Source organism: Echinops telfairi, unplaced genomic scaffold, assembly GCF_000313985.2.
Source record: "Echinops telfairi isolate 266 unplaced genomic scaffold, ASM31398v2 ScPeMD7_7472;HRSCAF=8510, whole genome shotgun sequence".
In the NCBI taxonomy this organism is placed as follows: Eukaryota; Metazoa; Chordata; class Mammalia; order Afrosoricida; family Tenrecidae; genus Echinops; species Echinops telfairi.
Genome location: NW_022111376.1, coordinates 2,604,682 through 2,626,408, shown reverse-complemented (window position 1 = coordinate 2,626,408; position 21,727 = coordinate 2,604,682). Strand labels below are relative to the sequence as shown.

The 21,727-nt window shown below is 52.9% G+C and overlaps 2 protein-coding genes across 2 annotated transcripts in view; both read right to left on the bottom strand.

Moving 5' to 3' along the window:
• The window catches only part of IRAK1 (interleukin 1 receptor associated kinase 1), an 8,109-nt gene extending 6,434 nt beyond the window's left edge, over positions 1 to 1,675 (bottom strand). Inside the window, exon 1 of the mRNA XM_045285482.1 lies at positions 1,660 to 1,675. Coding sequence (XP_045141417.1) covers positions 1,660 to 1,675 — 16 coding nt within the window. The remainder of the gene's footprint in view (positions 1 to 1,659) is intronic.
• Positions 1,676 to 1,738: 63 nt separating this feature from the next.
• The window catches only part of MECP2 (methyl-CpG binding protein 2), a 46,984-nt gene continuing 26,995 nt past the window's right edge, over positions 1,739 to 21,727 (bottom strand). The window contains exons 3-5 of the mRNA XM_045285459.1: positions 20,140 to 20,212; positions 9,776 to 10,126; positions 1,739 to 8,848 (exon numbers count right to left, since the gene is read on the bottom strand). Coding sequence (XP_045141394.1) covers positions 7,783 to 8,848; positions 9,776 to 10,126; positions 20,140 to 20,186 — 1,464 coding nt within the window. The 5' untranslated portion in view covers positions 20,187 to 20,212 and the 3' untranslated portion in view covers positions 1,739 to 7,782. The remainder of the gene's footprint in view (positions 8,849 to 9,775; positions 10,127 to 20,139; positions 20,213 to 21,727) is intronic.

The following is a 21,727-nucleotide window of genomic DNA, read 5'->3' as shown; positions in this document are numbered from 1 at the left end:
GCCATCTCCGAGGCCGCCGCAGCGCGCGCCTCGACCACACAGGGGCGCCCGCGTCCGGCCCCAGTCGCTGCCCTAGCTATGCGAGGCGGCCGGGCCAGCGAGGGAGCCAGATGGTCCGGCCTCCCGGGGCCAGGAGACAGGCCTCAGCGGAGGCACGGTGCCCAGGAATGGAAAGTGCTTCCAGGTGGCTGCGGCTGGACCCTGGCTTATTTGCTAGGCGGAGGCCAGGTTGTCTGTTTCTGTTCCGGAAAGGCCCCCTGGGGCTCCATTCCCTCCTGCCTGACCGGCTGCAGCAGATGCCAGTCCTCACTGCTGCCTCCTCCCCTCCCCCCTTCAGCCCTTGGGCTCCCCTTGGCAGTCACACTCCTCAAATTCTTAGTGCCATGGAGTGGATACAGACTCAAAGTAATCCCTAGAGGGCAGGGTAGAACTGCCCCTGTAAACCCATCTTTCTCCTGTGGAGGGACTGACTGGTTGGTTTTGAACTGCTGACCTTGCAGATCACAGGTCAACCCGTAACCCCACACCACTACTGACACCCCACCCTGCTCCCCAGCCCTAGTTGCCATCAAACTCCTTGCCTGACTAGTTTGACCTCTAAGACCCATGTATCTTTTGCCTATTCTCCTTAAGGCTATGCCTCCCTCATTCCACCCCATTATAGCAGCCACCAGCTTCCCGGTATCAGCCCCAGGTCTCCAAGGCCCAGTCCACTGCCCGCCTTACCTTGTTTGCTGCTCACACTTCAGGGAGGTCCTGGCTCCCCCAGAGCAGGGCTCTGCCAACAGGCCAGGGGGCTGCATGTGCCACTGGCTTAGCCTGGTACCTTCTCCTTGTCCATCAAGCAAAACCCTTGGCTCCCCGAGACAGCTTCAAGAGCAGTGGTGAACCCTTCCTGGACCACCCTTTAGCATCCTCATTCCCCAGGCACACCTGGCCACCAACCCACAAGATGGGGGAGATTCCAAGAGCAGGGCTGTCCCTTTGAGCAGCTGTTTCCTAAGGCCAGTCCGCCCTGCAGGGCCCACACTTCATTTCCATGGAACCTCTCTGGCTGCTGGGACTAGTCCTTCCTGAGACACTACCCTAGCATCTGAGATGAGCTCGTGCACAGTTCCTTGGGGGCAGGGACTCAGGCCACTTCTTCATTCAGGCAGGCTCTCAGCTACTGGAACAGCCTGGAGACATTGGGGGGAGGGAGGCGCAGGGCAGTGTGCATGTGTGTGTGCAGTGCCTTTGGTCTGCAGCTCCTAAGGGTGGAGCCCAAATCCAACCAGAAACCAGGGATGGGGGGGCAGGCCTGTACCCCTTGTCTGCTTCTGGCAAGTGCCCTGCCCCCAGGGCAGTCCCTCCCCATGTCCTTGCCAGGTCAAGAGACCTGGTCACCAAGCAGCAAAGGCCAATGAAGAGGATACAAGTGGCTTGGGGCCCAGGCAGCAGAGCCGGGGGAAAGGCCCACAAGCATGCAGCCTGCAGGAGCTACCAGGATGGGCGCCCGTGCCCCCCCCCACCCCCCCACCCCCCGGGTTGCTTTTAAACATGCCAGCTAGCAGGCCTGTCCTCCCCCTTTCAGGGCTCCTCATGGCACTCAAGGCAGGAGCACCCTGAGTCAGCAGCCAGCGAGGCCCCAGGTTGAAGTGCCCCTTCCTTTCTGCCAACCAGCCATGGAGGCCATGGCCCTGTGCAGCCTCTGACCAGGAGGGGACTTCTGTCTTGCAATGAAAGCCCAGACCTTGAGTCACTTTCACAGAGAGATTTATCGAGAATGCTAACAGCACAGGAATACAGTACTTCCCAACAAAAGGTGCGAACGCATCACTTAGAAAGGCATGCTGCGTATTCTTTGCTTCACATGTATTAAAAACCTTACAAAAATAAAATAAAACTGCGTGCTGCCCATCTTTTCAAATAGTCAAAGAACCTTATGAAAAATCACTGGGTTTTACAACAAAAGACACAAACGGACATTTTTATGTAAATTTATAAGGCAAACTCTTTATATAATAAATAGGTTACAGGGATTCCGTGGGGGCGTTTTTAAACGTATACAGGTACATTCAGACAGGTTTACTGAAATGGTACAAATTTCCTTAATAAATTGCCTTTTGTTTTTAAATATATCAGTGCTTTCAGTCATTTGGCTATACACAAAGAACCTTTTTGTTTTTAACACTACAAAAAAGCAATCAATATTTTTTGTTTTTAAAACGATCTACTTATTTTCTAAAGTAATTGTCCCAAAACACAAAAACCAAAGGGCAATCGAGGCCTTTGAGGCTTGCTCTGGCTGAGTCTGCCTTGGGTGCCCCCACCTGTGTCTCCCAACCCTAGCTGGGCTTTGGGGCTGGTAGTGCATGTCACAGGGAGTGTGACTGCACCCTGATTCTTCTACATTCTCCACTCTTCCTGCCCCACCGCCCCACCAGTGCCTACCACAGCCAACTCTGCTCTTGGCCTTTAGGGAGGGGAGACTGCCGGACACTCAAGGAGCACAGGGGCATCACAGGAGTCCTGAAGGAACCTCGACTAGCTTCTCTGACTACGCTAGTCAGAGACCTTATCCAAGCCCCTGTTACCTGTGGACAGGCTGATGTATACCAGTGACCACCGAGGGGGCAGGCATGTGTTTTCCATGAGCACGTCCGAGGGGGATGATCAGGTCAAGAGCGGCTTTGGGTGGGGAGCACTCAACTCCAGGCACCTGCCCTCCCTTCCCTTCCCTCCCGGTTTCCCTCACAGGATCAGCCTTCCTAAAAAATTTTAAAAAAATAAATGATGTGACATTAATGATCTTAGAAGGGGGTGGGGTACGGGTGAAGCCTGAAGAATGTACTGGGGTTTGCATGATCACAGCCATGTGCCACTAGGCAAGGGTCCCCTCTCCGGCCTGCCCCCTCCCACCAAAGGCTAATTGTTGGTCAACGGCTAGGGTCCAGAAGCCTTTGTCTCTGGGACAATTACTTTAAAACAAGGTTACAATACAGACTTCAGTTCAAACACAGAAGAGATTTACTTAGCGCAGTTCCTCTCACCCACCACGACGACACAAACAGAAGCCTCAACACCACAGTTAAGAGTGTCTCATGTTCGGAACACAAAAGGGAAACTCAAATCCAAACCAAACCCAAACAGAACCCCCCAGAAAGACAAGGCAAGGGCAGGGTAGGGCGGGGCAGGGCACACAGCCGCGTTCTAGTGGCCGGTTACATGGCCGGCCGAGGACAGGACGGGCTTGGCCCTCGGGTATTAACAGTCCTGGTCATATTTGGTCATAATTCATCAACTACGGACTCTGGTGCGGCTGTCAATGACTGCAGCAGGAAGTCAATCAAACTGAAGGGGCAGCCTTGGAGGCCAGGGAGTACATGGCCTTCCAGTCCTGTGACCCATTTGCACCCACAAACACTTGAGGGGGTCCTCTCTGGCCGCTGGGGCTACAGACTTATGGGAAAACTTGAGAGCAGGGACACAAGGGACCTGCTCTCCACCTGCTAATACTGCACCCCAGCCATGAGGGCACTGTGTAGCCCCCTATCCACCCCATTGCACCCCACGGCTGGAGCTGCTCCACTAGTGACCTCAGGTCTTAGAAGCAGCGGGAAGAGGGGAGTGCAGGGGGAACAGGGGCAGGAGCTTTGGGCCCTGGTGCTTCTAACTGCTCTCTGCTTTGGAAGAACAAGTTTCTGGATTTATTTTTGTGTTTGTTTTTTTTTTTCTCCCTTTTTTGGTGTTTTATTTTTAAGATAAAAAAAGATCAAAAAGAACGGTTACAGCTCAACTCTGTAGCAGATATTGCTCATTGAGGGGCAGACACGGTGGTTCTGGAGTCTTCGCACACTTGCCCTGGCGCCTGGTTTTCCCATCTCCCCTCCAGCCCCCGGGGCGCTTGGCCCCACTCCACCACCACCCCACCTTCCCATCGGCTCCGGCGCCCCCCGCCCCCCGCAGAGCGGGCTACACTCTGGTGGCCCCAGGTCCAGGGCACCTGGGACACATCTCACAAGCACAGGCGCCTGCCCTGGCGACACGAGCAGGAGAAGTGACCAGCAGACAGAGTTGTCGGTTTTTTTGTTTTTTGTTTTTTATTTTCCTGTGACCTATGCTATGGTTATCAGAAATATTGTAATTAAGCAACAGCTATCAGTTTAACAGGTCTTTTGTGTGTGGCGCCACAAGCAAAATGAGTTTATAATTGTGCAATATACAGATATATATAGAAAAAGTCCACTGCTTCTTGTGTCTAGTTGGTGCATTAAATAAAAGGGACAGAAGAACTAAAGGCAGAACTAAAAGCAAAACAAAGCCAGCCCCAGGCCGGGGCGTCACTGGACCCGGGGCCAGGGAGCAGACTGGACTGGTAGGGGCTGCTCTCCTTGCACCTGTCCTGCCTCCGTCCCTGTCCCTGGCTCCACCCCCACCCCCACCCCCACCCCACAAGTGGAGCAAGTGGCTCCAGGTGGCGGGCAGGTGCAAGGCAAGGGCTGGCTTCCCAGCACTCTGGACCCTAAGACGCTGAGGAGTGAGAGGCTGGGAAGACTGGCCCAGGGGACAGAGGTGACCAGGAGTCCCCGGGGCCAGGACAAACAGCAGGCAGAGGCCAGTGTCTGGTATGGGCTCCATCAAGAGAAGGAGCAGGAAGGAGGGCGGGGCCAGCAGGTGGCCTGCTGAGTCATCAGGGACACTCCATGGCCACACCAAGAGCTGGGCTCCTATGCAAACCTCTGTACCCAACTCCCAAGGGCAAGTCAGAGGCCAGCTCCTCGGGGACACACAGCACAGGTGGCTTTCGGCCCAGCTCCAAGTAGTTTTACATCAGCATCTTTGCAGAAGTTTGCTCTTATTCATTCAGAACATCAAAATGTCATTTTCTGTCAACTGTTTTCTAGGTTCTCCTTCTAATTCTTGAGAACTGGTTTCAGTGTTCATGTGTAATTATAGACCCTGGAGGAGGCGTAGCCTAGTGATTTCTAACAATCAGACATGGAGCTAAGAGCAGAACACACAGTGGAGCGCGCACAGCAAGCGTGGGGAGTGGGGACGAGGGGGTGCCTGTGGATGCTCAGCCCCGGCTGCCCACTGGAGGGGGGGAAGGGGCTGAAGGGGAGGCTCAGTGCAGACCTTCAGCCCTCATCTGTAGCCCAATCCAACAGGACAGTTGGTTTCTGGCAACAACCCTCCTCTCAGGTACCCTCCAGAGCAATGACAGACAGATGAGGCATTTTGGGGTGCTCCTGTACTTGTGCCTGGCTGGCACCACTCAAGGCTGATGATTCCACTGATGACAAGTCCCCTGGCTGGGGGCAGATTGGGGTCAGGGAAACAATACCTGGACCAAGGGCAGAGGTGACTGTGCCTGTAAAAGCTGTCTTCTTCACAAAGACAATGAGGGGCTCCCCAACCCCCCAGTGCTCAAAGGACATAGCAGTTAAGGATGTTTCCATCTGTCCACCAGGCAGGGTAGCCACAGGGTCACTGGCAGCTGATGCAGGCAACCACCTCCTGCTGCCTCCTTTCACTTGGGGCAGAAGAGGAAACTTGGGATGGAGCATAAAGGGCACGAGGACTGCTTAGCCCTGGCCACAGGCTCGAGAGGATGCAGTTGGGTGTGCGGGGAGCTGGCCTCCCAACAGCCACACTGCACTGCCTCAAAACTATACCATCCCAGAGTTTCGCCATTACCAACTGGCCGGACACCGCATACACATGGCAGGTGTCCTCTGGAGCTCGAGAGAACCTTTTATCCCTTCCTGGGAGGAGTGGGAAGGTCCCAAAGCGAGCACGGGCAGCTGAGCTGGGAATGGGGTGGGGTGGGTGTTAGAGCATTAGGAAAAGGGGTACAAACAGGCCGAGGTGGCCAGCTAGGACTACAAACCGAACGGGGTAGACTCCCTGCTTCTAACCACTCAGGAAGAGACAAACACTGCTTTATCTTACGCTACAGATTGGAACTGTCACTATGACTCCTGACACTACAACTGGCAAGGACGGCTATGTGCTCTGTGATGTCTCACTCCGCTGGGACAAGAACGGAAACACACAAGACAACACACATTTGACAGGTCACTGCAGCAGCTCACAGGTGACGTGCTTATGGGTGTTTCTGGAAGCATAAGACTGCTGTCTCGTTTTGCTACTTTGATAAGGTACTTCTCAGTTGGACAGATTTAGATAGGAGAGAGATCTCTGTAAACACAGAAAAGGGTATACCAATATGATGAAGATCTGCAGCTAGACAAGGACTTCCGGACAGAGCTCTGGGAGACAGGAACCCAAAGAAAAACCGCTGCCTGGCCCAAGCCTGCTGCAAGCCTGGCCCCACATGGTGGCACAGGAGCATGGGCTGGGCTGGGACAGGGCGCGCTCGGTCCCGGCTGGGGTACATGGGGAGGAGCTAGGTTGAGTTGGCCAAAAGCCGCGGCTGGGCTGGTGGCAAACACGTCTGCCCCCCTTCTCCGGAGTGGAAGTGTTCGAGGCTCGCTATTCAGGGCTGGACGAGCGTCGGGTTTCTCTCTTACCCGGAAGGCAGGAAGGAAGGGCTACCTGGGAGAAGGAGCACGTGTTGCTCTCTGGTTCTCGGTGGAGAGGCCCTGCGGGGCTAGGGCTTGAGAGCAGAGCCAAGCCGAGTGGGGCTGGGGCTGCAGCAAGAAGCAAAGGGGCAGGTGGGCAGGGAGGCATCTACGGGGCTGACAAGCGTTAGCTAAGGGGCCAGAAAGGAGGAGACAGGAGGAGGGAGGGGAAGGGAGAAATCAAAAAGGTCCAAGGAAGGGAGGAAGAAGAAAACACAATCAGGAAGTCCTTACAAAATGGCAGCAAACACTTAGAGTTTCGAAGCTTCGTGGGAACCCCATGTGCCAGTCCCACTTTAAAACAAGCGCCGCTACATCCGGACACAGGAAATCTCAACACCGTCGCTTCAGGTGGCACCCTCTTTGAGATAGTGCAAGTCATTCTAGCTGTCCCTAAAGGAGTAGAACTCGGGAATAACCGGAAGAAGTGATGTCCTGCCCCGCATAGTCCACCATGTGGAAGATGGCCTGGGCCCAGGAAGCCGACCTGCTCACTGCCCTGGGCCTGGTTACCTCTGGGCTTGGCTTCAGGTGGCTGCCTCCCTGGCTGCTCTCTCTAGTGCCTCCCTCTGGAAAGTGTCTCCCGAGAGTGGACAGTGCTACGGATCCCTGGCTCAGGCCAGGCACAAGACAACTCCTGCCAGGCCATGCCAGGACTGGAGGGGGCAGGGGCTAGGCTCCTGTTCTGGGAAGTGATACGCCATGGGTGAGTTTAGAGGGGGAACTGTGAGGGGCTGGGGAAGTGTGGGCAGGGTGGGTGCCGGGCACCAATGGCACGGAAAACTGTGTGTGTGTGTGTGTGTGTGTGTGTGTGTTTCTAAACTGCTCTCTGCTCCCAACGCCCACCAGTAGGGTGCCACTCTTGGCCCAGACGGGGTACAAAGGGGTGGGGGTGGGGGGCAGGTATAGGCGCAGCTTGTCTGGTCAGTAGTATCTGCAGCAAGCCTCGCGGAAGGAGCCAAGTTTAGAAAAGTGCAAAGCGACTTCTGGCCCTGGTTAGGTCTTCAACCTGACTGTGCTTGTCGGTAAGAAAAACACCCCAATGCTCCAACTACTCCCACCCCGAAGCCACGAAACTCTAAGTTTACTGAAAGAAAACCCCCCCTTTTTTATTTCAGTGAATCGGGAAGCTTTGTCAGAGCCCTACCCGGAAGGAGAAGAGACACCAGCTGCCTTTGCTTGGCTTGGTTTGCTCTGTCACCCGCGACGCAGACAGTCAGCTGACTCTCTCTGTCACGGGCGTCCGGCTGTCCACGGGCTCCTCTCTGCTCGGCCTCGGCAGGGAGGACGAAACAATGTCTTTCCGCTCGCCCTCCCCTCGGTGTTTGTACTTTTCAGCAGCGGTGGCAGCAGGAGCCACCACGGGCTGAGTCTTAGCTGGTTCCTTGGGGCAGCCATCGCTCTCCAGGGAGCCTCCTCGAGGCACCATCTTCTCCTCGCGGCAGTCCTGAGGCTCTGGGGAACTTTGAGGGTCCTGGGAGCTTTTGGGCTCAGGCGGGGGCAGGGGTGGCAGCAGTGGCGCGGGGGCCTTGGGAGGCTCCGAGTGGTGGTGGTGGTGGTGGTGCTCCTTCTTGGGGGGTGAGGAGGTGCTGCTGCTGCGCCCCTTGGGGCTGCTTTCCTTGCTTTTCCGTCCAGGGCTTTTGCAGGGCTTCAGTCCTTTGCCGCTCTTCTCGCCCACGGGTGACACCAGCAGGGGCTTCACCACTTCCTTGACCTCGATGCTGACTGTCTCCCGGGTCTTGCGCTTCTTGATGGGGAGCACGGTCTCTTGCACAGAGCGGATGGAAGACTCCTTCACCGCCTTCTTCTTGGCTTCAGCTGCGGCGGCTGCCACTGCGCTGCCAGGTTTCCGGCCCCGCTTCTTAGGAATGGCCTGAGGGTCAGCCTCGGCTTTCCGCTTCCTGCCAGGACGCTTGATGACCATGACCTGGGTGGAGGTGGTGGCCCCGCCGCCCTCCGCCTTGCCGCCCCCTGTGGCTTGGAAAGGCATCTTGACCAGGAGCTTGCCTGGGCTCTTCTCCATGACCCTCTTCACCTGCACACCCTCGGCCACTGTTGCCTTGGGTCTTGCACTGCCGCTCCCTTTGGGGCGTCCCCGGCCTCGGCCAGTCCCTGGGGCTTTGGGAGATTTGGGCTTCTTAGGTGGTTTCTGCTCTCGCCGGGAAGGACTCCCTCTCCCTGTGACCGTGAAGTCAAAATCATTAGGGTCCAGGGAGGTGTCGCCTACCTTTTCGAAGTAGGCAATCAGCTCCACTTTAGAGCGGAAGGCTTTGCCCTGGGGGCTGGGGAAACAGAGAGACACAGAGAGCGGTTAGTGGGTGAACAGCTTGACCTGGCCACGTTGGCTCAGTCCAGAGGAGCCCTGGTGTGCTTTTGGCACCCACCTGCTCCCCCCACTCCCGCCCACAGGCTCCAGCAGGCACCTGACATGCTGCTAGAATAGTCCCCCAGCTGAGCTCGGGCAAGCTGGCATCTGTTTCCTCAGCTGTCGATAGGAACATGCCCTCTGACTCTTCGTCTCCGAGCTGATGGACAGTGTCCCGTGGTAGTAAGATTCTACAAAGTCCCAGCAAATCAAAAACTAGCTTCTTGCAACATCTGCTGGGAACTGGGCAGGCACGAGGTCAGGAAAGCACTCCAGTGTTTTCAGTGAATGGGACAATTTGCTAATTGGGAATTGTGAGGTTGGGGCTGAGTGTAAGCAAATGATACCGCATGAAAATCCCTAACCTTTTTTGGATCACTTCAAGGTGCCTAACTGAACTCATTGAGCCCCTGCTCCTCTGAAACTCAGTTTACAAGTTACTATGTGTCATTTGAGCATACCCAACTGGCAGCCCATGGCTGGACAGCTAGGAAGGGGCCAGCTGAAAAGACCAGACAGTGCTGAGGGCATACCTTTGCCCAGATGGATCCTCAGAGCATCAGACTAGACTGGGCGCCCTGGCACCTGCTGCTCCCGAGAAAGAAGACAGGTAGCATTCTCCAGGGGGACTGGGGTGGGCCCCGCCTGAAGCAGACACATGCCCTTGAGAGTCCTCGGGGCCTAACATGCCAAGCACTGTTCTGTTCCCTGGGGCCTCGTCTGCCTCTACTTGCTCTCCCACGTTCCAGGTGAGAACACGAGGCCCAAAAGAAGCACCTGCCCACGTCACTCAACCATACTTGGTAGCTGGTCCAGTCCCACCCCACCAGTGGCGCTCACTTACTTGATCAAATACACATCATACTTCCCAGCCGAGCGGCCAGATTTCCTTTGCTTCAACTTCCGTGTCCAACCTTCAGGCAGGGTGGGGTCATCGTACATGGGTCCCCGGTCACGAATGATGGAGCGCCGCTGTTTCGGGGAGGCTGAGGCCTCTGGAACAGCCGGGGCTGAGCCCGCCCCCTCAGAGGTCTCGGCCTTGCCAGCCTCGGCGGGCTCAGCAGAGTGGTGGGCAGACGGCTGGAGAGACTCATGTTTGCCCTCTTTGTCTTCCTTCTTATCCTTCTTCAACTTCTTCAACTTCAGGGGTTTGTCCTTGAGGCCCTGGAGGTCTTGGTCTTCCGACTTTTCCTCCCTGAAGTATTAAATGAGCACGTTAAGTACCCACCAGGCAGAACCCACCCTCCGAGCGCCATCAAACCCCACACCTCATACCCCAACAGCACCCTGCACCTCAGCGTCTGAGAATCAAGGGGGACACCTGTGCAAGAAGGAAGCCTGAGGGCCAGAGAGGAGCCTCTCCCCCCAAAGGCAAAGCACCCCTCAGATGTGGACAAGCGAGGCATCTGCCTTGCCAACTCTGGGACACTGGGGCCAGGTCACCAAGTGGCCACCTGCAGGCTGAGGTGGGCAAGAGTACAGGCCATGCCGAGAGTGGCCATGAACCGTCCCTTCCTCTAGGAATGAGCTACTAGCTACTGCAAAGGGCAAGACCATTCTTGTCTTGTGTCCTCAGCCGAGCATTCTTCTGTCTCCTGGGAGCGGCATGCGCTGGCTACACAGCTGGAAAACAGGCTTCCATTAGTGTCTGACCAAGTGGCTTGCATTTCTGAGTCTCAGCTTTTTGCCAGGAAATGACAAAGTGCCTGGGAAGCTGGGCACGGTCAGCCACACACGACAGTGGCCTGCGGAGCCCAGAACCTTCCATATCCCGAAGGAGCTCTGAGAAGGCAGGGCTCTCTAGGGAGCTCATTTCTAGTATCCCGATAATCCCAACACCATGACATCAAGGAAAAGCCACAAGGAATGCTTGTTAAATACAACCCAAGGGTAGTGACCCCCAGGAAAGTGGGAGGAGGCGGTCTCCAAGAACGAACAAGGTTGGGACGAAAATGTGCAAGTTTTTGTTTGAAAAGGATACCTGAAACTGGCCATGCCCCCTCAGCGCCCAGGGGAGACACGAGGCAGAAGAGTTCCCATCTCTCAGAAGACAGTCATCAAGCCTGGGATCGCCTTCCTGCGAGGTTTCCAAAGGACAGCCCCCAAAGTCCCCTTGGATCCATAACTTTGATAATTGAGCCATAGGGCAGCTGTACCCCACAAGCCCAAGCTGTGCAAGGCATGCCAAAAGGGCATTACCTTGGTGGCCACGGTGCTGGTCAGAGGTCTGAGGGTGCCACCCTCTCCAGCCTGCACAGCAGAGCCTGATGAGAGTCCCCCGACACTGAGAAATGCAAATGTCAGGCAAGCCAACAAGCCACTGGTCAGTGCTGTCAATTCTAACCTATGCAGGTGTTTCAAATCCTCCTGCGGAGCAGCTCAGAGGTGGCCAAGAAAAAAAGGGTGGGATGCCTGTGGCAGTAGTCGAGCCTTGGTGCCCATTTGGAAACTGTAGGGTCCCAGGAGAAGACCTCCTGGTACATAAGGAGAGAGCTCTCTATCCTACAAAGGTACAGACACACCATCAAAGGAGCAGGTGCCAATTCAGAACGGGTGCCCCCAGGGCAGCTCGGGGTGCCCTCTGCCCTCAGGAGGAAGGGTAAGGGGCTGCAAGGAGAACGGTGAGAAGCTGGGCGGTCAGAGCATTCAAGGGGACGGCAGTGCATGAGGGAGGCTGGCAGCATGGTGAAGGCTGTGGGGCCTTTCACTTTGACTGTGAAATTCTTTTTTTTTTTTTTCATTTCTTTTCAGTTAAAAGCGACTTCATGCAAATATGACCCTGTGGTGATTTCTGATTCTGTTCACTGAAGGACGCTCAGGCACTTTTATTTTCTGACCGCCACTTCTCTTTCTCAAAAAAGATGCTTAAAATGAATGTCTCAGCCCATAGAAGGGCCTGGCAGGAAAAGGTCACCTGAGAGGTGAGGGTACTTTGTTTCCTCTAATGCGTCCACCCTGGGGTCTCTCTCTGTGTGTGGGAGGAGAAGCAGCCCCACCAGCACAGGGGTTTATGGGACTTGTGGAAACACGTTTTCCCTAAGACACAAAGCACCTCTCTCTATCATCAGTGCTCTGATCATGCTATGCTCCCCTCTTTCCTCCTCTTCTCACAAGGGGCAGCTGCACTGGGCGAAATCGGCATGTTCCAGCCATGACCGGCAAGCTTCCCAACCACTGAAGAGTACCCTTGAGATTGCAGGACTCCGTGAAGAAGAGTACACTTCCCAGCATGCTGTATGGACAGCCCCCCGCAGCACTGCTGGGGCCTGTGCTTGGACCAATTGGGGACTCAGCAGGCGTCTCCAGCCCATGCTTTTTAAGTGAGCATAAAGTTGGTATCATCAAAACATGACACTTGAACCACTGTCAAGGGCACCGTCAGGGACTATGAGGCCATTTGCCTTATGCCAGGATCACCTTCTGGGTCCAGAAGTTTCCACTCACTCAACAGATAGTCAGTGCACCTTCAGCAGTAGTGCCCCATCCGGATCCTCACTAATCAACGACTGTCTCCAGACACTGGCTCTTTCAGCCCTTCAGGTAGTTCACGTAAGTAGACCCAGCCGGCGGGAAGGGCTTCTTGCTCTCAGCATACACTTTCTCAGCCACACCATCAGGCTGTGGCCAAAGCGCGTTATGTAGGTCCTTTCATCTGCCTGGGCCCCTTGGGTTCAGCCCACTTTGGAGCCACTATGAAGCTTACTGCTGTGGACCTGCTGCTAGTTGTCTTGGGGACGTGGTGCCCGTTGGTCCCTGGGCAGGAAAAGGTGTCTCAATGAGGAAAGTCCTCCTGTGGCACAGTGACAGCAAGGGAAGGTTGCCTGTTAGGGGAAGGTGGCAGGTGGATCAGCTCAGGAGGCTTAACTTCCAGGCCTATCTGCAGATGGCACTTTGAAGGCATGTGTGTCCCGAGGCTGCTCTGCCGGCAGCAGAGTTCAACTCTGGCTCTTGGCCCTTTGGGGTTGCACGTCTCCTTCCCCTTTGTGACACACAGAGCAGTGCAGCATCTCAGCACTGCCCACAGCAGCAGTACACACTAGGATGCCAGCTTCTGACCCTGTCAGATCTGAAGACGGGGAGCTGATAACAGGAGCAAATGGGGTGGCCTGAGGCTGTAGGGGATTGAAGTCCACCCAGATTCACAGCTACTCTTCCCCCACCCACCCCCAATCTCTGGCCAAGAGGCGGTCTAAGATCCCGAAAACTTAAAGGAGCAGAGCTTTGCCAACAAAAGGGAGATGCCTGGTTAAGTAAAAGCAACCGGTGGCACATCTGCTACTCTCTCCTTTACGGGCGCACAGTTGGGAGAAAGGGTTGGCCAGTCTTTCAGAAGGTTACACGAGTTCCCAGATGAAACAATTCCTTCCCTAGAAGTGATAATACACATCCACACAAGGAGTTGTACCCTCATGCACATAGCAGCTCTGTTCATACCACTTCAGACGTGGACACAAGCCCAGCGTTTACCAGCAGATGGCTGGGTACACAAAGCGTGCACAGCCACACGACAAGAGTGCAAGAAGCGCTGCTCCACGAGCTGGTGTGACAAACACTGGGTGACACTATGTGGAGGAAAGGTCAGCCACACTAAGGGGCAAACAGATGCCCCTGTGACTGGTCAATGCCTAGGACAGGCACATGTGCAGCAATTGGCCTTGCTCATTATTCTCAGGGATGGGGAGTCACTATGAGTTAACACTGACTCAATGGCAGGGATTTTTGTTTGATTGTGGCTGTGGTTAAGCATTGGGCTGCTAACCATCAAAGTACCCCCACCCATATAACCAGCCCAAAGAGTAACAGAGAAAGGGAGGGCCAGCCACTGGGAAGAAGGAAGCCAACAACTAGCAACAGAAGAAGAGCCCAGAGCTCTCCGAGTCAGCCCCAAGGGGAACAAACAGACACAGTGTGGGAGATGACCCTGGAAGCCTGATGCCGACCCAGAAGTGCAGAAAACTCAAAGTGCACGAAACTGAAACAGGAGAAGATGAAAAGGGCAACCCCCCCCTACAGAAATAAGCTATAGACCAAAACACACCATTACCAGATGAATACACCCAAACCAGCCAGAAACAGACCCTGTATATCACTGAAAATCAAATTAGATAAAACACAGGGAACGCAGATAAAAAGACAAAAGCTAAAGCAATTAGAGGGAAGCTAATAGCACTGGAAGAGAGAAAAAGAGAATCCAACATAAGGATCATCTGTGTCCCTGAACAGAAGCTGTTGTTAAAGGTCTATTAAGAGTGAACCAGGCCAAAATGGAGGTGAACACCCTCGGCAGCGTCAAAGAACACATCGTGCTGCTGGGAAAATGTGCTAGAGCCTGCAAGATTCTGAAGTGGACTCTAGTCAACATGCTCAATCCCCAGGATAAAATCTGGCCTCAGCCTTAACTAGGTGGAGGCGGGGGGAGCACAGAGATCAGAGACAAAGTTGGAGCTCTTGGCAGGGGCTAGAGTCCTAGAAGAAGCTGCTCTGAATAAGGCAGCAGTTCTCAACTTGTGGGTCGCAACCCCTTTGGGGGTCAAACGACCCTTTCACAGGGGTCGCCTAATTCATAACAGCAGCAAAATTATAGTTATGAAGTAGCAACGAAAATAATTTTATGGTTTGGGGGGTCACCACAACATGAAAGGGTCGCAGCTTTAGGAAAGTTGAGAACCACATTAGCAAGGGGCAGCATGGTAGAATATGTGGTTGACAAGTAGGCAGGAGCCAGGTTACAGCTGGCCTTCTGGGCAGCTCAGTGATGTAACTTGCCTTTCACACATTGGAAAGGCCATCCCCCGGAGGAAAACCCTTCAGAGTAGAATCTAAGAGCAGCGACAAGCACAGGTTGTTGTCAATGGTGTGACTGTTGGGGTGGCCTGCTCAGGCGGCCCTGCAGGGATTACATTGCGGGGAGTGGTCTTGTCCACTGTGTGGAAGCATAGGGGGGGGGGCTGAGAGGGGGAATGGGCGAGGGCAGGAAGACTTGAGGTGCCTCAGGTCAGGGGAGAAGGTGGGTATAGGGTAGATACCCAGGTAGAGGAGGGAGTCGTGGTGGGCCTCAGTGCTGACAAAGTTTGGCTGAGCGCTTGCTTGGAGTCAAAACTGCCTGGCAGAGTTGTGTCCACCCCCCCTCCCCACACTGAAGAAATGGCATGGGGGAGAGGCTTTGTACTCTCAAAGGGCTGGCACAGGGAAGTCGTGTCTTCTCCATAGTTGAGTGGGCAGACACTGGGGCCTGCTGACTGCACTACACTACTACCCAAGGCTGCACAGGCAATGTTGTTGGTGATCAGGGGCAGTGCAGAGCATGTGCTCAGCATAGAGGGCAGAGGTCTAGACTGGAGGATGCTTTGGCACAGAGGTCAGAAGAGGCACGTGAGTGATGGTGGACAGCTGGGGCAAAAATGAACATGACGCAATCTGCTGTCTGTCCAGAGCTTGGAGGGGAGAAAGAGCCAGCAGTGAGCCGGAGGACCAGCAGGTCACTGGCCAAGGTGATTCGATGTATGCACAGAAATTGCCTCCAGCTGACTGACCCAACAGCCAGAAGAGGCTGGACAAAGCCCAAGAGGGCTGGAGAACTAGGTGGGGGGCTAGCGGTCCAGGAACACCAGTCCACAGCCTGCTAACACAGCAGCAGTCCCCGCTGCCACACCACAGCCAGCACCAGCGCCCTGGCCCCTGGGCTTCAGCTAGCCTGTCCGTGGGCCGCAGGTGTGTTGGAGCGGCACCACGAGGAGCAGGAGCTGGTCATAGACTATCAAAACTCCCCCTACTCCACCCTAGCCCCTCTTGTTACCTGACACCCACCCCCCACCCACTTACAAGTGAAGACTCCACTCTGTGTGGTAACAAGAATGCCCAAAGTGAAGGGGGTCACCTTGGCGGGGTCAGATTTTCAGTGGATTAGCAGTGATGCAATGATGTAATTTGCAATTATATATTGATGTAGTCACCTTCAATTTTGTGATCTGATATGATTATTCTCCATTTTCTCCCAATGTTCATTTCTGCATGAAAACCTGGTCTTCCCATAACCTAACCTTGTCCCTGAGTGAAAAGTAGGTGGGCTCAACTCCATCCTGGTAACAAACAAGCTGCCATGGACAGCCCATGAAGGAGTGGGTGTAGCTGTGTGCCAATAAAACTTTATGTACAAACACAGGCAGCAGGCTAGATATAGTCTGCCAACTCCTTAATAGGTAGGGAAGTCTTTCATAAACTCAGAAAGGGGTGTAGATGAGAGGGGCAAAAAGAAGTCATTGTGTATGCAACAGGAAGTGGGGGGGTCCTAGGAGGGCAACGAGGAGCATGTTTGAAATAAAAGCAAAGTGCCATTTTCAGAAAGAGGACAAGGCAATTTCGTGGAGCAGGCTGAGCAGAGTGGGGGGCAGTGGAAAGGGTGGGCTCTGATAGGCCAAAGACTCAGACACGAGTAGGAGGAGCTGAGGTGAAGGGAGGATTTATTGAAGATGGAAAAGTTGAATGCATGCTATTATGGTGATGGGAATGAGTCATAAAGGAAAGAAAACTTCGAGTCTGAGCTCGAGCGAGCATAGAGTCGTCATAGATCATGCCAGCTGGAAGGACAGGAAGTTCTTGTCATCGACTGAGATGTCTGAATTCTAGCTCTGTGGGTGGATTAGTCTTAAGTGATGACAAAGCCCAGGGTGTGACCATGGGAGTGGGTGGCTGAGACCACTGGAGCAAAGGACTCGGGGAGATGGGGAGCCAGGAGTGTGTGTTGGAATGGAAGGGACAGGGAGAGAGAGAAGGGGTGTAGGCCTATGCAGTGCCATGGACGGCTTTTAAATGGACTTGCTCACCAAGGTCTTGTAACTTTTACCAAATGACTGGGTGGGACTATACAATAAGGTGTAGGGAACCCTGAAGAGGGATTGGCCAGTTTTCCCACTCCACTGAAAGCTTAAAATGAGTCCTCCCAGAGATGGTGGTGGTGTGTATGTAAATCTCACTACTACCAAGAGGAGGAGACAGGATTGAGGCATGTCTTTTGGACCTGCGGTCCCTGTGCCGACAACCTCCTGGGCAGAGTGCTCGTGCTGTCACACCACAGAGAGTGCAAGATGGCTAGAGGAACTGCTGCAGCAGGACCAGAAGGCTGGTGGTATGGTGGTGCACTGGGCTTCCTGGCACCAGGAACAAGATGGTTACAGTGGGTGTGCAAACCCATAAAGCAAGAATACTAAGCAAGCACCCTTGAGAAGGAAGTTTCCTGGCAGAATGGGATGCCTCCAGGTGCTCATCAATAGACTTAAGCTTGCCAACCCACAGATCCATGGAACAAGAGATGAGCACCTTTAGGTGGAGGCTTACTAGCAGAGCAGGGTACCTCTGGGCCCAAGAGGCTCAACTGGCTAAGGAACAAGGATCAGGGAGAGGCTTGTCTGTGTTCAAGGCTGAGAAGCTGCCTTGACCAAAGAACTGTGTCCCAAGTTGTTCCTGATCCTGAATTGCAATCCTTTCCCTAATAAGGTATGACCATTGGCTGTGAGTTCTGTGTGGCCAAAGCAAGGAATTAGTTGAGCCCGGTAGAGAAGTAGAGTGCCATGGGAGGGATGGCCACTTTCAGAACTGATATAAGGGTTAGAAAGAGGAGGCAGGTACAACCTGTACACTGTTTACATAAAGATACGGTACATCCAGGGCAAAAGGACACAAACCAGATACGAATGAAAAGAGGGAAAAGAGTCACCAGGGTGGGCAGGGAAATGAAGACAAAAGTAGTGCTGCTTACAAAGAAGGTCACTTCCAAAGATCACAAAGCCTGACTACCAGGACAAGAGCACCGGAAAACAGAGGCAAATTAAACAGAGAGACTGACAAGCCCTGCTCTCCAGCCATTAGTCTGTCCAGCAGACAAAACTGCAAAAGAACACAGTCTGGTCACTCCCAGGTGATCACTCAAGGATGTACACACTGGCCACGAATCGCAGCCCAAACCTCAAAGCCCTTCTCCACAGACCAAATTCTCCATCCACTGGGCATTTCAGTGAGAATTTGATGGATTGATGTTATATAACCAGGGAAAACCACTAATGCAGGCTAGAGGGTAGACCAGTGCTAACTTGGGTGAAGAGGCAGGCAATTTATAGTAAGATGGAGGTTAGGGCAAAAAGGATGGAGGCATGAGGGACCCTGGGAGATTTGTAAGAGTTAAAGCAACAGAGGTAATCTTCTTAAAGGCCTAATCCTGCAATCATGGGGATATACGAGTAGAGGCTGATCAGGGCTGGGAGGGAGAGTGGAAGGAGACTCCAAAGCGTATAGGGATTTGATAAGAGATCTGTGTGTGTATTTACTATTGCTGCAGATATAGCATGAATGTGGTGGAGCACACAAGAGGACAAAGGTATGAAACACCCAAACACACAGAGGAACGCATCACTGGGTCTGTGGGCTTAGGACTATCGTCTCGGAGGACGGACAGCTTGGTTTCAAGGACACTAAGGTCAACCCTCCACAAATGACAATGTCCTACTTTTGTGACTAGCAACTGGGATCACAACAGCTCATGAGCAGCCATCAAATGTGCAACTATTGGTTTCTGTCTTCAGAAAAGAGGAGTGACAAAATTCAAAGACACGTGAAAACCATGAATCCAATGAGGACCATGCGAACCTCAGTCTCCATATATCCCCGAGAGAAACAGATGGCGCCTGGCTCCCACTACCAGCTGCTCTGAAAGGGATCCCATCGTGTCAGAAAGTCTTGGAGAGAGTGGGAGAAAAGTGAAAGTGATCTGCTTGGTAAATCTCCACTGAAAAATCACAACTTTTCCCCCCAAAGAAAACCAAAAACAATGTGTTTGGAAAAGGGGGGGGACCCCTAATATGTTGTTGAAAGCAGAATCAAAGAGAAAGTTAAAAAACCTTTAGAACTGAATTACAGCTACATATAAAAACTTGCCGGGCTTCAGGTGCACAATACCCGAAGACTGACTTAAATGCTTACATTTGCGCCAGGGCCTATGGCCATGGGCTCCAACAGGGTGAGGATGGTGCAGGACCAGGTAGTGCTTCATTCTGGAAAAGTACTTAACTTCATACAGCATTTGGAAAGAAAGTTGGTTGCAAATCAATGAGCTAGGTTTATGTTTAAAGATATTACAAAAGCATCACAAAGAAAGTACTGCAAGAAAAGTATAAGAAATAAGATAAAACCCGAAATGAATGAATGAGTAGTCAGCTCATGGAAAGACTAAATTGTGGCCAACTTCTGGCAGCCGATGAAGGAAGGGGGGAAGGCAGCACAGGCAGATACTGGCAGAAGAGACCCAAGCCACACATTAACCATAGAAGAGAAAGATGGTAACACAAATATCCAAGGAGCCCATCAACAGAGGGTCTGAGCCAGAATGGTCAACGGTCCCAAGTTGGCTCACCTACATGAAGATAACCAGGTCACGAGGGGTCTTCACAGAGGGGTCTGGTGGCTGGACAGCAGTGTGGGGAGCAGACTGCGGGCGGCTCCAACCATTGGGTACACGAGGCTGGTCCTTTCTTTCCTGCTTCAATCTCTCCTAACTTGGAAATGGCATACCTTTCATCTTTTTGGCTTTATTTGCACCTCTTTGATGACCTTTCGTATCTTCACTAGCCATCTGGATCTCCCTTTAAGATTTCCTGCTTATATTCTTTGTTCAGCAGTGGTGACTGAACAAGTAAGTTCGTAATAGTCAGTAGTTTTGCATTCCAGCCTAGACTGAGAGGGAAATTGAAAACTCAGACCACCTGCACTCATAAGATTTTCTCCAGAACCAGCCTTGGATAAGAGCATTTCCACGCTCCTGCAGAAACCTGAAGCCCGGAGGGAGACCTGGATGGGACCTTACAGCCGAGCAGAGTTTCCGACCCAGACATCGTCCTCCTGTTCCCAGGCCCAGGAAGCTACCCCAAGCAGTCATGCCCTCAACAGACAGCTGCCAAGCAGTCTCCATGTGCCTAGCACAGTGGTTGGACTGAGGCTCTCTTTCCTGAAGCACCCAGAGTGGCGACCAGCAAAGCTTAGACTGTGCCACCTTCCCGAAGTAGTCCCAATCATGGAGCACTCATATCTTGACATACGTTCTCATTTAATGCTCAGCAACAGCCAAAGCAGCAGTTCCTGGCAGACGGCACTGAGGATGCTTTGGCTCAGCCCCTCCACTCTAGAGCCTGCTGTGACTGGAGGTTTGTCCATGGCCCACACCTGGGTAGCTGGTCTAAGTCCTGGAAACCAATGGTGCCACCGTCCATCAAAATGCAATTTCCTGGCAGTAGATCTGAAAAGGGGGAAAAGACTACAGAATTAGGCTCAGAAATGCAGCAACACAACAGGAAACATAGCCAAGGGGACAGCAAAATGGCTGTCTGGCTCAGGTGGCCATCAGTGATCAGTCACTACTGCTAGCTTACTGTCTCTAGTCTCATCATTGAGCCCTCACTCCAAGTGCTCAATGGTTGGGCCAGCATCCCACCCCCCATAGCAGGAGCCTGAGCTCACTAGCACACTGTATTTTCCAGCCTCCAAGGAAGGCTTAAAAACCTGTAATATGTAGATGACACAACCTTGCTTGTGAAAGCAAGGACTTGAAGCACTTGCAGATGAAGATCAAGGACTATAGCCTTCAGTCTGTATTACAACTCAACATGAAAAAAACAAAAATTCCCCACAACTGGGCCCATAGGTCATATCCCGATAAACAAAAGAAAGGTTGGAGTTGTCAACTATTTTGTCTTGCATGGATCCATAATCAATGCTCATGGAATCAGCAGTCAACAATCAAATGATACATTGGATTGGGTCCATCTGCTGCATAAACCTCTTTTGAGTACTGAAGAGCAAGCAAGTTACTTTGAAGACTAAGATGCGCCACACCCAAACCATGGTGTTTTCCATTGTGAAATTTGGACATGAAATCAGGAAGACCAGTGAAGAATCGGTGCATTTGAATGATGGGGCTGGCGAAGGATATTGAGCATACCATGGACTGCTAAAAGGACAAACAACTCTTGTCTTCGAAGAAGTACGGCCAGAGTACTGCTTCGAGGCAAAGATGGCAAGAGTTTGTTTCATGTTGTCAGGAGAGACCAGTCTTCACAAGAAGGAAATCAGTCTTGGAAAAGTAGGGCAGGGCAAAAGAGGAAGGCCCTTGACAAGATGGATCGACACTGGCTGCAATATTGGACTCATAAACAGTAGCGCAATCGTGAAGTTGGTGAACAATTGTGAAGATGGCTCAGGACCGGGCAGTGTTTTTGTTCTGTTGTGCACAGTTGTTACCAACTAGACAGGTACCTGTCAACAATAAACTGAGGCAGGTGATAACCATTGTGGCAAAAGATGTCAGTTGCTCACAGTCTTCACTCCCACTGCTCTTGCCTCTGAGATGTTGAGGCTGTTTGTCCCCCAGAACAAGGACTTGTTGAATGGGCCAGGAAGCCTGGGCTGGCAAAGTGCCCTTCTGCTTACCTACCCCTCCTTCGAAGATGATGGAGTAAGAGAAGAGCCATGGGTCTTACATTGTTATGGGCTACTGCAACATCCACGGGCAGCTACCTCAAGCTGTCATGTCATGCAGGAAAGAAAAACGTGTTTGTGCTTTGCTTCCTAGACTTTAATTTTGCTGCTGTGGCAAATATACACATAAACCATTCCGACAACTTCTCCCTGTGTCATTTAGTTAAATTGACATTCTTGCAGGCCTGTCTGGATAGGACAGGCTGGATGAACGATCTGGAGGAGAAAACAACGGGACTGACAGTTCCGGGGGGACATGGGAGAGGGGGAGGAGGGG